Below are 14,224 nucleotides of genomic sequence, written 5' to 3' on the forward strand. Positions count from 1 at the left end.
ATTCGGTATTGTTACCATACCATATCGAAATCTTCGGTATACTTAAAATTCGGTAAATTCAATATTTTTTTGTTATGGTAATCTCGCTATACCGAAAATTCGGTATTTTTTCCACCCCTAATAGGGCTTGTATTGGCATGTGCTATATTACACAATTTTCTTTGAAAGAAGTGTCAATTTGATGAATTTCAAATTGAACTAGATAATGAAGCTCAATTGTCTTCATCGGCACAAGTTTATGAAGGTGACGACTTTGATCAGTTATTTAATACTCAAAAACAACAACGAGCAAATGCTAATGCATGGAGGAATATCATAGCCAATGGAATGTAGAACGATGTTGATCAAATTGTCAGTAATGATTAGATTTTTTTATAAAAGACTACTCATTATTTTGAGTGTTCTTTTAATAAACTTTTATTATGAACTTATAAAAATATTATTCATTAATATGTTGAATTGACATAAAGAATTGAAATTTTGATTTCAAGTTGTTTTTCATAAATTAAATTGATTTAACTTTTAAGTAAGTAAAATTCATTTACATTCATAAATAAAAATAATAATTTAAAATTGAAGAGGTTATCTATGTCCAATAATTATTTAAAAAAATTAATAAAAAATAAATCACAATTATAAACTACAAAATTCACATAATTCTATGAAAAAATTTACAAAAGTCTACAAAAATCTTGAAAAAAGTCTATAAGAGTCTATGAAATTTGTTTTACAATTCTATGAGATTCCATAAAAGTCAATAAAAATCTATCAACTCCACAAAAGTCTATCATTTAAAAAAAATCATTAAAAATATTTAAAAATATAGAATGAATACACATATCTTAATATAAAAAATAATATTTTTTTATAAATAATCGAAATAAGATATCTTGTCACAGGATACCGTCCGTGAAAATCTCACACTTATTTTTCCCCACTCTTAAAGCAATCTCTCGATTTAGTCCCCATTACCCAGAAGCTAATTCGGCGAAAATGACGTTGTGAATCGGCAAACAATAAACGTTAGTCATCTTGACAAGTGCCTGTTCTTTGGATGTCACTGGCTGCTGAATGTTGCTACTTTTTTTATGGAGACTTGGAGCTGAAAGAAGGGCTCAGCCATGGTGAAATTTCTTGTGGGGATAATTGGTTAGATTTGAAATACTCGTTTAATGTCTGTATGGTTGATGTTGATTCTTACATTTGTTGGTGGCTAGCACGCTTCTAAATACCTCAATTTTCCAGTGGGAAATAATAGCTTCACATTAACTGTCCAATTTAACTATTACGAGCTTTTGTAAATTTTGTTGCTGCCAAGATTCAAGCTTTATGAATGCCCGAGTTCTGATAAAAATTGGTGCATCAGAAAAAGAAAAGAATTTTCAGTCTTTCTGAAATTCTCTGAAAAAACAATGACTTTTATATCTAAATAGTTAACGTGTAAATGTTTTTCAACATGCTTTCTTTGCCTGTGTACCTTTTCGAAGGAAAGGGTATGGAATGAAAAAATGATGGCAGTGGAATAGCTAAAAGCTTGGCCGGTTGCTGAATGGCCTTCCATAGTGCAACTACATTTACTAGACGTTGACTGTTTAGAAAACTGTCAATGGCATTTCAAAGCTTCCATTATGAGTAAGAGTTGGAAGAACTTGAAAAAATATCTAATAAAAATCCTATACAATTTACATAAATAGGGTAATGAAATAAAGGAAGGATTTCTTTAGTCATCTAAGTTTGAAAGATTAGTGACTGGTGTAAAATACAATTCTATTGTATTCATTATAAGTTGATTGAAATTGATGTTTTGGCTTTCCCTTCTCTTCTATGTGTCCTTCCTTAATTCTTCTTCATTCCTTGAGTACAAAATTGGTTGAGAAAGTATTGCATCATATGAATTTGGATCTTATCAAAATGATTAACACATCAGATGAGGGTAAGTGGATGTTGCAGAAGCATAGGAGTGAAAAAGAAGGTCGTGTTAGGGGTTGTGGGTGTTAAAGCTAGGTTTTTAGTAAGAAAATCGCGGAAGAATGAGAAAAAAAATTAGCTATCGACTTTTGAAATAAAATAATTCATGTGAAGGGAAAAATAATTTTTTTAGACCCAAGTATGAACTTTTTGAAAACTTAAGACAAGACTTCTTTTGAGAAGCTTGTTCTGCAATGGCATCCAATTTTAATGTCATTTATAGTCTAACATCTTAGTTAACAAAACAAACTGAAACAACATAGAATAGTGAAGTAAAGAGATGCTTCTGCGTCTTGCAGGCTGCAGGTTTTTGTAGACCAAAACCAAGGGTCATTGCTAAAAACCAAATCAAAGAAAGGAAATACTTAATTCTAAACAAAGAATCTATGGCTCTTGATATTTTCAAGATGTAGTTTAAGAAATGAAATGTAGCAGATATGGCATATCAATCCATTGTTGCTGGTCTTCAGATCATTTTTTATTTGTGTTGGCCTTAGTTTCACGTTCCACATCTGGGTGGTTATCCGCCCTCATTCTCAAAGCTCTATATCCTTGTCTCCTTTGGTTTGCTGGATTTGCGCTTGTTGTTTCTTCCTTTACTGGAAGAGAAGGGTTTGTCGAAGAATCTGCAGTCTTCTTATTTACATTATTGCCTTCTCTCCCATCAATCCTTGATTTACAAATATGTGAAATGAATGTGTGTAATGGTAAATAAATGTCATACATTAAGGAAGCTATGGTAAACTGCATAAATATCGCAATTGGGAAATGTGGCCTATTTGAATGTTTAAATGTCAGAAGCGATAGGAAATATAATTTTTAGATTTGAATCTACTAAGCGTAAGTTAGAAGGAGTAATTCATTGTTAATTCATGCAAATAAGTAGGGCAATTATCACGAGATCATTAATGATGATTGAAAGAATGCAGCTTGTGTTGTAGGAAACACCAACATGAATGTAGCTAGCACAATTATATTTGGGTTAGTAAATTATAGCAACAGATATCGTTGTTGGGATATAGACTCATAGATATTTGTGCATGTTTATTGATGCGATGTTTAACTTGAGCATGGAAGAAAATTCAGCTCTAATGTTGGCCCTTCCGACTGAAACATGTCTCCAAAGTCCTTAGACCTAGTATATTCTGTAATATAATTCATGAGCTACATAAGAAATACGAATCAAAAAATTTTGTTCTTTTCTTAAAGCTTAAAGTCTGAGTAATTGATGTGATTCAAATATAATAATATTGCTTCTTACCATTGGGGTTGACCATCAGCGGATGTTGGCTCGTCGAAAATGACATGTTGAAGTGTCAAATTGTTGTTTTGCTCAGGATCTTCATTTGCCTCCTAGAATTCAATTTTTTTGTCAGTTCCCTTGAAGCATTGTGACAAAGAAATCTTTTAATTGAAAGTCATTTGTGGCTTCATAGTTAAATTATCACTAAAGTAAGAAAATACCTGATTATCAGCACTCACTTGATTCAGTTTGGTAGGTGACGAGGTCCCTGTATAAGTGTTAATATTTGGCAAATATGACCCAAAACATGATAGGCAAATATTATTAAAAGAGGGATGAAAACAAATAGAGAACATGTCCTACAAATATTGAAAGTCAACTAATTCTTTTCATTGATAGGTATCATTTCCTCGCATGATGTAATATGTTAGTACTAAGAGCCCCAACCCATGCCTGTTATTTTGAGTTGGAAAGTTTGCAACTTAAGAGCCATTTTTCTTGTTTGATCTACCTTCATGAAAGTTGCACGATAGTCTTAAATTCCCAGACACATGAAATTGAAGGATTAAATATAGACCATGTGCTTTTAACAATTAGTTTTTTCACCATAAATGTACAAAATTTTACTGGAAGCACCTTCGACATGATGCAACTATTGTTAAATTTGTGTTCTAATGGAACTAGATATGAGATTCTGAAGAGGGTACCTTTTAATTAGTTTCTAATCCAGTCATGCTTCATTAAAATCTTAAATGACTTGAAGCCTAGACCTAATCTAATCTTGAGTATTTCTAACGTATCAAACAAAAACATCACGACATCATGACAACTTTAACAAATTTGGAAAGATTGATAGCCTCTTTGTCCTTGTTGTGGGACCATGAATTAAAATTTTTTGTGCAAAACACAAAAACTGTAACAAAATTCATAGACTTCTGTGGGGCATGGAGACTTTTAAGAAATTTCTTTAATATGAGAAAAATATAATGTCAACGCAGATACACGTGTTGAAACTCATGCTCGGAGTGCATGAAATTTCCACGTAAGTCTTAAAATTCCCCCACACATAAAATTGAAGTATTAAAGAAATCTTATGCTCTTTTTGGTAATTATTTATTTTCACCATGAATGGAATTTTTTTTATCGAAGCACCTTCACCAAATTTGTGTTCTAATGGACCTAGACTTTAGTATTTCTAACAGATCAAACAAAAAGCATAACGAGTTCAATACAACTTTATTAAAGTTCAAAAGATTGATGAGCAGCTCAGTCCATGTCACGAAATCATAAATTATGACTTTGTTGTGCACGAAATGTGCATACATAAAACACAAAAAATCATAGAACAATTCACAGACATCTACGGGCATGGAGATTATAATTAAGTAGGAACAAGAAAATGACAGATTCATTTCCCCAATGGAAGTTGAAATACTTACCTTCTGCTACTTTTTCACTCATTTTCCGGCTGCAAGTGTGAAAAGAATAACAAACCAATAAACAAGCAAATTTTTTTTGAAAAGGGTGCAAAACCTAGTAGAAGGAAATCTTATGGTGGCTGTTGCATTCATTTGTCTGTGTGTGTATATAGCTGTTGCATTTATTACATTTAAGCCTGGATGATTATGTATTCTCATTTTGGTAACAATTAGAACTACACATCATTCTGGCTGTATTCTCATTTTGGTAACAATTATAACTGCACATCATTCTGACCTGTCAAAGAAAATGAAAATTTCAATTTGGGAAAAATGTTGTGATGTGTAAAAAGAACGATAAGAATCATGATCAACGTTTTCATTTTATTGTTTCCGCTTGAAATCAAGGATACCTTGCTTTTGTCATGTCCAAGTTGGATGCTTTTACAATAACAGAAAATTTAAATTTGAAAAATTTAGCAATATTCAATTAGCTTCACGGCAAAAAAAAATGAAATAGTAGTACATTTTGAAATACATGGACTTGGCAAAAATACGTTGCATTAGTGTTTGTTTCTTCTTTCTCTCATGTTTATACTTGGGTATTAAAATTTCATTCTTCTAAATCGCACTACACAAAGTGTGATGCGCCAAAATTCCGAAGTTAGCCCATAATTTATAAAGCTACCCGGTGGTACAATTATTATTATTATTTTTTGAGTTGAATGGTGGTATAATATTTATCAGTTATTGAAGTGACATTTTTGGAATATTTGATTTAATAGAATTTTGACAATGTTAGGACTGGATTATCTGTTAGTGAGAGTTGCAGATATCAGATGTAACACATTCGGGAAATATGCTTAGTTGATATAACTTATAAAGACAAATTAAGTGTACAGAGTCATTTGAATCATAAGATTGACTTTGATTATAGCCTTTATATGTGATCTAAATGCAAATCTGCTTTCGTGACGGTTTTCTGATAAATTTTTTAATGCAGTTTCTTTCCTAGCGGCTAAGATGTGTTCCAGATAAATAATATACTATTGAAGCAAGGGAGGAAATATATATACATTACCTAACAAGTAAATTAAAAAGGAAATGCAGGCGTTGTGATTCACGTATTTGTCTTGAATGAATTTATTTCTATGAGCTATACATGGTAACTGCTTGGCACCCCATTCCTACTATAGTTCATTAGTTTGTATAACATCTCAATAGTCCTTGCCTTATTTATGATGGTTTGTTCGTCAACTTTGGGAAACTCAGAAGTGGTCGTTAAGAGTCAGTATAAACAACTTGACACAACTTGAAAAATGTCCATGAGTATCATCCATCCGTATCGGTTAAATTAGTCTTTACTTGTTGATCGTAATATTATTTTTTTTGTTTTTCATTAATCAACGGTTAGTTCATACATTACGTCAAGTACAATCATCTACATTTGTTTCATCAACACTTTTTACTAAATTTATCTACCAATTTTTTTGTTTTTATGGTTCTTTGATGCTAATTGAAATCTATTTTAGCCAGAAGATATCTAATAAGAAAGAAAATGTGATGCTCATACTGCGATGATACTACGAATCTTCTTTTTTATTACGTAAAATTGTTCTTTCTCAAACCATTTTTTGAGCATATTCAACTGTCAACTGTCAAAAGAAAGACTGTGTTGGGATGCCAGTAACAATTGGCCGCTGCCTCAAAGTTTATGATGAATTATGTTCCTTTTTTAAAGCTATAAATCATTACACCTTACTTTCTTACCTTTTATGGAATAAATTTGAAATTCAGGTGCGAAAGAAGGAGTTTAGCAGCAAGTCCAGAATGCAAAAATACCAAAGAAACCTGTGGTATGATGTTCTTAAACATGTTTGAATTACATCTGATACGTCCTCCAATCTCAAGTTCATGAGCGTGTTGTTAAAAGGTAAATTGTCACGTCCTACCTTCTTGTTCATCATCATTATTAGTTCTTCACGATCCCATTTGATCGTGTTTCAACTTATATCCATGTATGTATACAAAAGAATCTGTGTTTACCTATTCCTTTCTAAGTTTCTTACAGGAAGAGACGTGTCGTGAGAAACCCCAATTGAGACTGAAGATTTACCCATCTGGAGGCATTTCAACTGCACTTGCTTCGTCTACAGAAACGGGAAAACAAGCATATACTTTTCCCCTCATATTTCTAATTTAATATTCGAGTGTTCTTCTGACTGTTGTAGAATGACAACTTCCACCGTTATCTGTGTTTTCTCCTCATTTTACTTTTCGTGTAAAGCAGAAAAAATGTGCTAGGATTGCCGACCTTTTGCACGACACGACCAATGTGAGCTCAGAGGAGTGGTTAATTATCAACGTTTCTCACTTTTCTTGGGTTCTTTCTTCTTTCCCACATCATGTTGTTTTAGCAAATCTCATGCATCTAAATTGCATCCTCCTCACAGAAACCCTTTAAAAGGTAGTTCTCTGTTCAAGATTTGGAAGTGTCGATTTTCATTTTTATGATTCTCAGCAGTCTTTGATCTTAAACCAAGCAACAAAATGCTTAAGAAGGATGGTTACTACCTTTGTTCAATTTTTCCGATAGTCATATGTCTTTCTTTTTACCTATTAGTGAGTAAAGATCACTTCATTTATCTTAAAAAATTTACCATGCTTATCAGTCAAATCTCTCAATTTTTTCATTCTTTATTATCATTGTTTGTTTATTATTATTTTGAATCGATGTCAGTACAGCAATTTAAAGTGTGTTATCTTTTGTTTAGGCCCCCGGCTCCTGAAATTACATTGTGCTCAGAACAATCCTGAGTTGCGCTGAGTCGAGTCGGATGAGTTAACAGGAACCGAGTTGGTGTTTTTAAAATCCTAAAATTTTGGAGCAAGAAGTATTTTATGAAATTTAATATTATAGTCTATAGATTAATTCTTGGAATGAATTTTCACTAGTGTGTGACGAAACTTACATCGATTTCTTTTTCGATTTATGGTGATACAAGCTGGTTGGTTCGACATAAATACAAGTGGGAAAATAATTAGGGAATTTCACACATGAAAAGATATCGATTAATACAATGAAACATAGTTGCTTAGAAAAAGACTGGAAAGACCCAAAAAAATAAGCTACTGTGCTAAAACTCATGAGAGCACTTTTGCTATCGATCGTCATCGGCGCTGCCCAAAATCATAGCCCACGACGCCCTTAACACTTGAAGCACCCGATGCCGTTGTCCTTTTTATCACCGGTTTTGTCACCTTCTTGTCTCCCCACATCACCATGCCTATTTGGTCCAATTGCTCCACCCACACCTCCCTTGAGGCTCCTTCCATGCCCGCCTCCGCCCCCATATAAGCCGACTCTCCAGTTGACTCTACAATCATGAGAATTCTCATTCCCCACAGTGTTTGCACACAGATTCAGTACTATCACCAACAAAAGTCCTAACGAACATACCCGTTTCGCTGAGAATCTCATCGCATACAGAAAATAGCACAGCTTCCTCACATGATACCGAGGAAGAAGGGTGTATAAAAGGTGGAGAAATTGGAAAATAATGGCAAGTTTAAAGCTCTCTGTTTTCCACACGGCCCCATCAAGCTGGTTCAAACTTGACCAATATCGCCGTCTAAGAGGACTAATCTCACACATTATGAAAAATTGCAATTTTGTCATATATCCCAATTTTATTTTTATTGTTATTGAATTCGGTCTCATTTAACTATCTTTGTTTATCTATTTTTTGTAATTGTTTCAACACGGCATTTTGTTTCGATTATATATGTTAAAAAAATAAAAATAAAAAAAAATACAAAGACGATTGTGTGATCAAGTGTATGAAAGTATAATGTGTGATTATAGTACAGTTCGAATATGTTCAAATAATATGTCAGCCGAAATGACATCTTTGTCACACTTCTAACAAGGTAATAACTAATTCACAACAATTTTCTCTCATATGTCAAAATTATGCACCGAGCCATGATTAAATACAATATCGTCCAATCTCAAGTTTTGTAATATTTATTGAAAAATACACACAATTATTTATGAAACATAAAGATTGAACACTATATGGGTTAATGTGTATAAACAAATAAATTAGGGGTTTTCCAGCAAAAACATGGATCGGAAATCTTTTTAAAATAATCTTGGTTAAAATAAATTTTTGAAACATCAAAATATATTTGAGAGAGATTTTCGAAATCTACTTTTACCAAAACTATTTTACTAACTATCCCTACATTGTTATAACTGTTGCCAACCCTCAAAACAACATTTTTATTTGGCTTTCAGAGCTATCAAATTTCTCAGGCATTCAGGGTTGTTGATTTGATTTAAAGAATTTTAATATATTCCCCTTCTCTGAACCATTTGTGTTAGTGTATAACTGAATGCTCGTGTTTCCTTTGCAAATGCCAACTCTGTGAGCCTGATTTATATTGTAACGTTGATAAAATGAAATATACTTTATAAAGTACAGTTTGAATATGAATTTAAATGGGACTTTGAAATTTTACATCCAAGCTGTTAATTATCCTTTCGTGGAAGAAAAAGCAGAGTTTATCAAATGAACTTTTTCTTATAAAATAAGATTGATTGCCTTATCTTGTTGTAGTATTTCTGATGAGATAAATGTTTATGTTTTGTGATGGCTGACAAATGCTATTCACTCATGCATCTAGAGAAGCATCAATGCCGAGCGAAAATATAGGGGGTCGGCGAAGCATTGGAAACTTATGAAACAGTAAGTTTATGTTAGGTGCTTGGGATGCATTCTCACTTATTTTTTGCTCAGCTTGACTAGCTTCCTTCATGTGCTGCTAGTCACTTGACTCACTTGATTTGAAAATGAGGGGAATTTTTTTTTTTATATATATATATATATATATATGCATTGTAATACTCGATTTAAGAGTACTTTTGCCTTCTTAAAGATAATATCTGGAAGCAACACGGTAATAATTCAAACTCTGTACAAGTGGAAAGGAATTCATTTTCTGACTATGCTAATTGCTAAGATGCATCATCATTCTGTATTTGAGACATTGTGTAATTCCCTTTTTGCTACTTATCATTTTCTAATGTTGGGTGTAGTTTCCAGTGGGCAGAATTCCGCTCCTCCCACGTGAATTTGAAAGGTTATTGCTGACTATTGATCCAGATTTTATCAGTAAGCTCGTGGATGATAAGGTTCCCGGCTATCAGCCATCTCCGGAAAAGCGACTTCCAACCTACCTACACAAGGGACATTGAACTCCCTCTACCCTTTGCTGATTCCATTCAGAACATCGGAAATATTTGATGAGCATCCAAATAACAAAAAATTATTATGTATTTAATTTTAATTTCGAAAGAACATGCCTGCCGGCAGTATATATGTGTGCTATGTTGGGAAATATAGTTTTTAAGTACTTGTTCGATATTAAATTGATTGTATAGTCGTTCTTTGTAATGGGTTGCTGGATGATTTGGGCATATACACAATTGAGCCAAGCTTGAGTCGAACAATGCCTTCAAGTAAATCGTAGTGCTTCTTCACGCCTTCATGTACTAGCTAGTTGTTGGTTAATATGGAATTCTTCACGTACTAAGCTACGTTTGATTTGGAGGATAAAATAAACTAATGATTATTACGTAAATGATTATGATAGAAATGTAATATATAATGTAAAATTGTATTTTGTTTGGTATGATTTTTAAGTGTGAGATAATTTTGAATTTTATGATGAAATGACAAAATTGTCTTTTTGTTTTTTTTTTTTCCTTCTTTACTCCGGCGGCGGCGACGGTGTGGTGGTCGGCGAAGGCGACGGTAGGCCGGCCGACTGCGGCAGTGGTCGACCGTCTGTAGGCGGCGGCTGACCGAAGGTGGTCGACCGACGGCGGCTGCGGTATTCCGGCGTTGGCCGGCAGTAGGCGGCGTCGGCGGTCGTCGGCCGGCGGCCGGCGGCGGTGGTCGGTCGTGGCGGTGAGTTTGGATATAAGAGAAGGGTAAAATTAGAAAAATAGGATGAAACCTAATCCCATGAACCAAACGCCCCCTAGAAGTACTAGGTAGTTGTGCTTCATGCAGTAGTTTTCTTTTAATATGTGTCCTATGATTTATTATTTATGGTTGGATATCTTGTTTAAACACAATATCGAATCATTTGGCATCTTTGTTACTCTTTTAATAAGATAATAATTAGTTCACAACAATTTTCTCACGTCAAAATTATGCATCAAGCAAGCAAACAATCGAGAAGCTTATGGATGACAAGGACATGACTCACCATATTTCAATTATATAACAACGAAAAATATCATATTTTGATCTTGTTTTTGTCATAGATAATTATTGATTTCGTCGATTATATTGATAAATAAGTAAAGAAGTCTCCTCGTAAAGATTCCCAGTTGCTTAGAGCATAAAAGGGAAGAGCTTCGGCAAAATATTCCCTCTTGTTAGCTTTTGTTGTTTTATATACTCTAAATATCCATCCTATTCTTCCCTATCCAACAAACCATTCAATTTACTCTTGTTTATTTTACCTCATGAGCTAACAAATCCACCTCTCTCACCACCCGTGCCGCCGCCTAGCTAGTCATGGAGGTAACGCTCGTTCAAATACACAACAGCCTGTTAAGGCCGCCTCGAATCAACCGGAGAATCGCCATGCACAGTCACGTACGTTCTCTTTCCATTCTCTCGGAGATCACAGACAACAGCGTGGACTCATCGATTTCATCCACTCGTGAACCGAAAACTGTACACAATGATAACTGGTTAGATCGTCTCGCCATTCACCATCTCTCTCACAGTTTACAGTCTTCCACAGGTATGTCACACAGCACCCTCTCTCAAACACACACACACACACACACACGCATTATGTATGTACATACATACATGTATGTGTCTAGATGTTACATACGTATGCACGCGTGCGTGTAGGTGCATGCTTATTTCACCTCCATCTTCTAATCACAGCTTCTAAGTTTCATAAACAAAAAACACCCTAGAACATGTGTATATCTTATGATAGTTTATTTTTTTGATGAGAAGGGCTGCGAAGTGAGAGGAGGGGGTACGATGGTCTGATTGAAGCGGCAACAATGGCGTCGCGATGCTTCACCCCGATCCAACAAAGAAGCTTAGTGATTCAAACTCTTGAGACGGCCTTCCCTAAGCCTATACTGTCCTTGGCAAGTTCTCACATCCACCGCGATCTTATTTGTTCTTTGTCTCTAGCTATTAATTTGACTCTGATGGGTCCGCCTTAAAACTAAAAATGCTTCAAATAATGAAGATATACAAAAATATTATTTGAAGAGCTTAGTTTGTTGTTTTATCACTCAAGATCAAATAAGACATGTTTTGGATATATAATTTTACCAAAATAGGTCTGCCGGACGGGCTTAGCTACAAGTTTGATTTTATTTAAAGAATAATTGCATGTCACTTTCATTTTTAATTATATTACATATGACAATGAAGAATCATAATAACTTGAACATATTTAAAATTCAAGTGTCTTCGGATGTGTCGAGATCATGAATCCAATCCATAGGACCCAATACTAGGAAACCAATATCATGAACTAGTCCTAAAAATTCTACCCCAGAATGGAAATATTGGATTTGATGCATTGAGATTTTTAAAATTTTCTTATGTAATTAATATACACTTAAACATCAACATAGTTTATTTTATGTAGAGAAGATCAAGGCATTTCTGCCACCGTCTAAGTTTGCAAGGGAATACTTCGCCATCTTCACAACGATTTTCTTCTCATGGCTAGTTGGTCCCTGTGAGGTATGATAAGTGATAACTATTGAATCATATATAGATTGTTGAAACAATCAACATATTCCCAATCTCGTTTTATGCTAATTGAAAGGTCAAAGAGTCGGAGTTCGAAGGGAAAAAAGAGCGAAATGTGGTGTATGTACCGAAATGCAGGTGTCTTTTGTTACATCATTTGTGCTATGTAACTAATGGATTATTATTTGAAATAAAGCTCTCATTGTGATGCCATTTTTCCTCAGGTTTTTGGAGGGGACAAATTGTGTAGGAATGTGCACCAACCTTTGCAAGATGCCATCCCAAGCATTCATTAAAGAATCACTGGGAATGCCCATCAACATGGTCCCCAGTAAGTAGTTTAAAATAACTAGTGGTGCTTATTTTCCAAGTTACACACACACACACACACACACATCAGTTTCCCATAGGTGTTTGATCATATCCCATCATTTTAATCTGTTGCAGTAAACATAAAATTTCAGAAAAATATCTATACACGAAATTTATTTATTTTTCATTTGGGGTAGTTAATGCTTGTGCTCGAGAAAATAGAATTTTCTTGATATTGGGGACGAGCTAGGGTCTACAGGGTCTCGAAGTCGAGACCTCTCTCATTTCTAAGACACATAGTGCCACTAGGACAAGAAGCCCGTGACGTAAAAGGAACTTTTTTTGTGTAAGCACATTAGAGGACAACAGAGAAAAGGGGAATCACACCCATAGAGGATAAACAGTGTATGTCACTAAAACTCAGAGACCTAGCAAATTAAATCGATGGAGGACCCCATTTACTATAGCCACTCAAGGCTTCCAGTAGACCCACCCAATATTGCCAATTTGAAAGCTCCATCATATTATGTATGCCAACAACATATCATGTATGCAACTTATAACTTGCGGTCTTATATTCATATAAGTATTATATATACACGTGTCGATGGCAGCGAAATCAAGAGAGTTGAAGTTAGTATGGCAAAAGTTATTTAATCATCAATTTTGCATCCATCTTCTTTACTGTGATTTAAATCATATTCACTTAAACACTAAATTTGGCAGATTTTGAAGATATGAGCTGTGAAATGATATTTGGTCAAGAACCTCCGTCACAGTCCAGTGATCCAGCTTTCATACAGCCGTGCTTCAAGCAATGTAATGTTTTTTATTCTAAAAAAGTGAGATTTGTCCACTCAAAGTATATAAAATGACGAAAAATGTTCCATAAGAGCGCAGTAGTACTGTTTCTAAACCGTAATATCTTATAATTTATGGGATTGTGATGCTCATTGTTCTTAAATATGAAGGTGTTCATCCAGGCAAGGAAGTGAGATCAAAACATCACAGGAACTGCACAAGCTAGTAATGTGGAGGCGATCGCCATGAAATCCGAACCAAATTAACCATCACAAAACATAAATATTGGGGTGATCGACATTTGTTGTTCGCATGGTTTTTGAATCATTCATTTTGTCATATGACAATGTTCAATGAAACATTTGTTGAGAGAATTTGAAGGGTTTGAAATTATAAGCTAGAAATTTTCCTTTAGCCATGAGCTAGCATTGCAAATACAATTGGAATTCGTTATTTTTAGGGAAATAGCCAAAATTGTTATCTGAGTTTACTTATTTTGTGTGTTGCTTTTAGTCTTTTTTCAAGATCAAAACTCAAACCTTAATACTTACACGACCCGAAACACAAAATAGACATTATCCTTTGTTTTTAAACCAAATTGGCCATATTCCTTGGCTGTTGAAGTGTTTTGACTCATGATTAGTTCGTCGTGTTTAAGGACAGCAAGATTG

General features: G+C 34.2%; 1 protein-coding gene and 1 long non-coding RNA gene across 3 annotated transcripts; both read left to right on the top strand.

The window, feature by feature from the left end:
• Positions 1-922: 922 nt before the first annotated feature.
• Positions 923-7,864, top strand: LOC142522877 (uncharacterized). 2 transcript variants are annotated; one of them, XR_012814543.1, is made up of 4 exons: positions 923-1,149; positions 6,427-6,562; positions 6,701-7,096; positions 7,404-7,864. It is a non-coding gene; the product is annotated as an uncharacterized LOC142522877 (long non-coding RNA). The 2 variants fall into 2 exon arrangements; XR_012814544.1 differs by having other exon boundaries at positions 6,701-6,981.
• A 3,185-nt stretch (positions 7,865-11,049) lies between these two features.
• On the top strand, positions 11,050-13,981 carry LOC142537220 (beta-carotene isomerase D27, chloroplastic). The gene is made up of 7 exons (XM_075642771.1): positions 11,050-11,454; positions 11,682-11,821; positions 12,339-12,431; positions 12,517-12,578; positions 12,665-12,771; positions 13,479-13,571; positions 13,724-13,981. Exons 1-7 carry the CDS (start codon positions 11,223-11,225, stop codon positions 13,777-13,779), a joined length of 783 nt encoding a protein of 260 aa, XP_075498886.1. The 5' UTR covers positions 11,050-11,222; the 3' UTR covers positions 13,780-13,981.
• Positions 13,982-14,224: the final 243 nt, after the last annotated feature.

This window comes from Primulina tabacum, chromosome 2 (assembly GCF_025594145.1).
Source record: "Primulina tabacum isolate GXHZ01 chromosome 2, ASM2559414v2, whole genome shotgun sequence".
NCBI classification, from domain to species: Eukaryota; Viridiplantae; Streptophyta; class Magnoliopsida; order Lamiales; family Gesneriaceae; genus Primulina; species Primulina tabacum.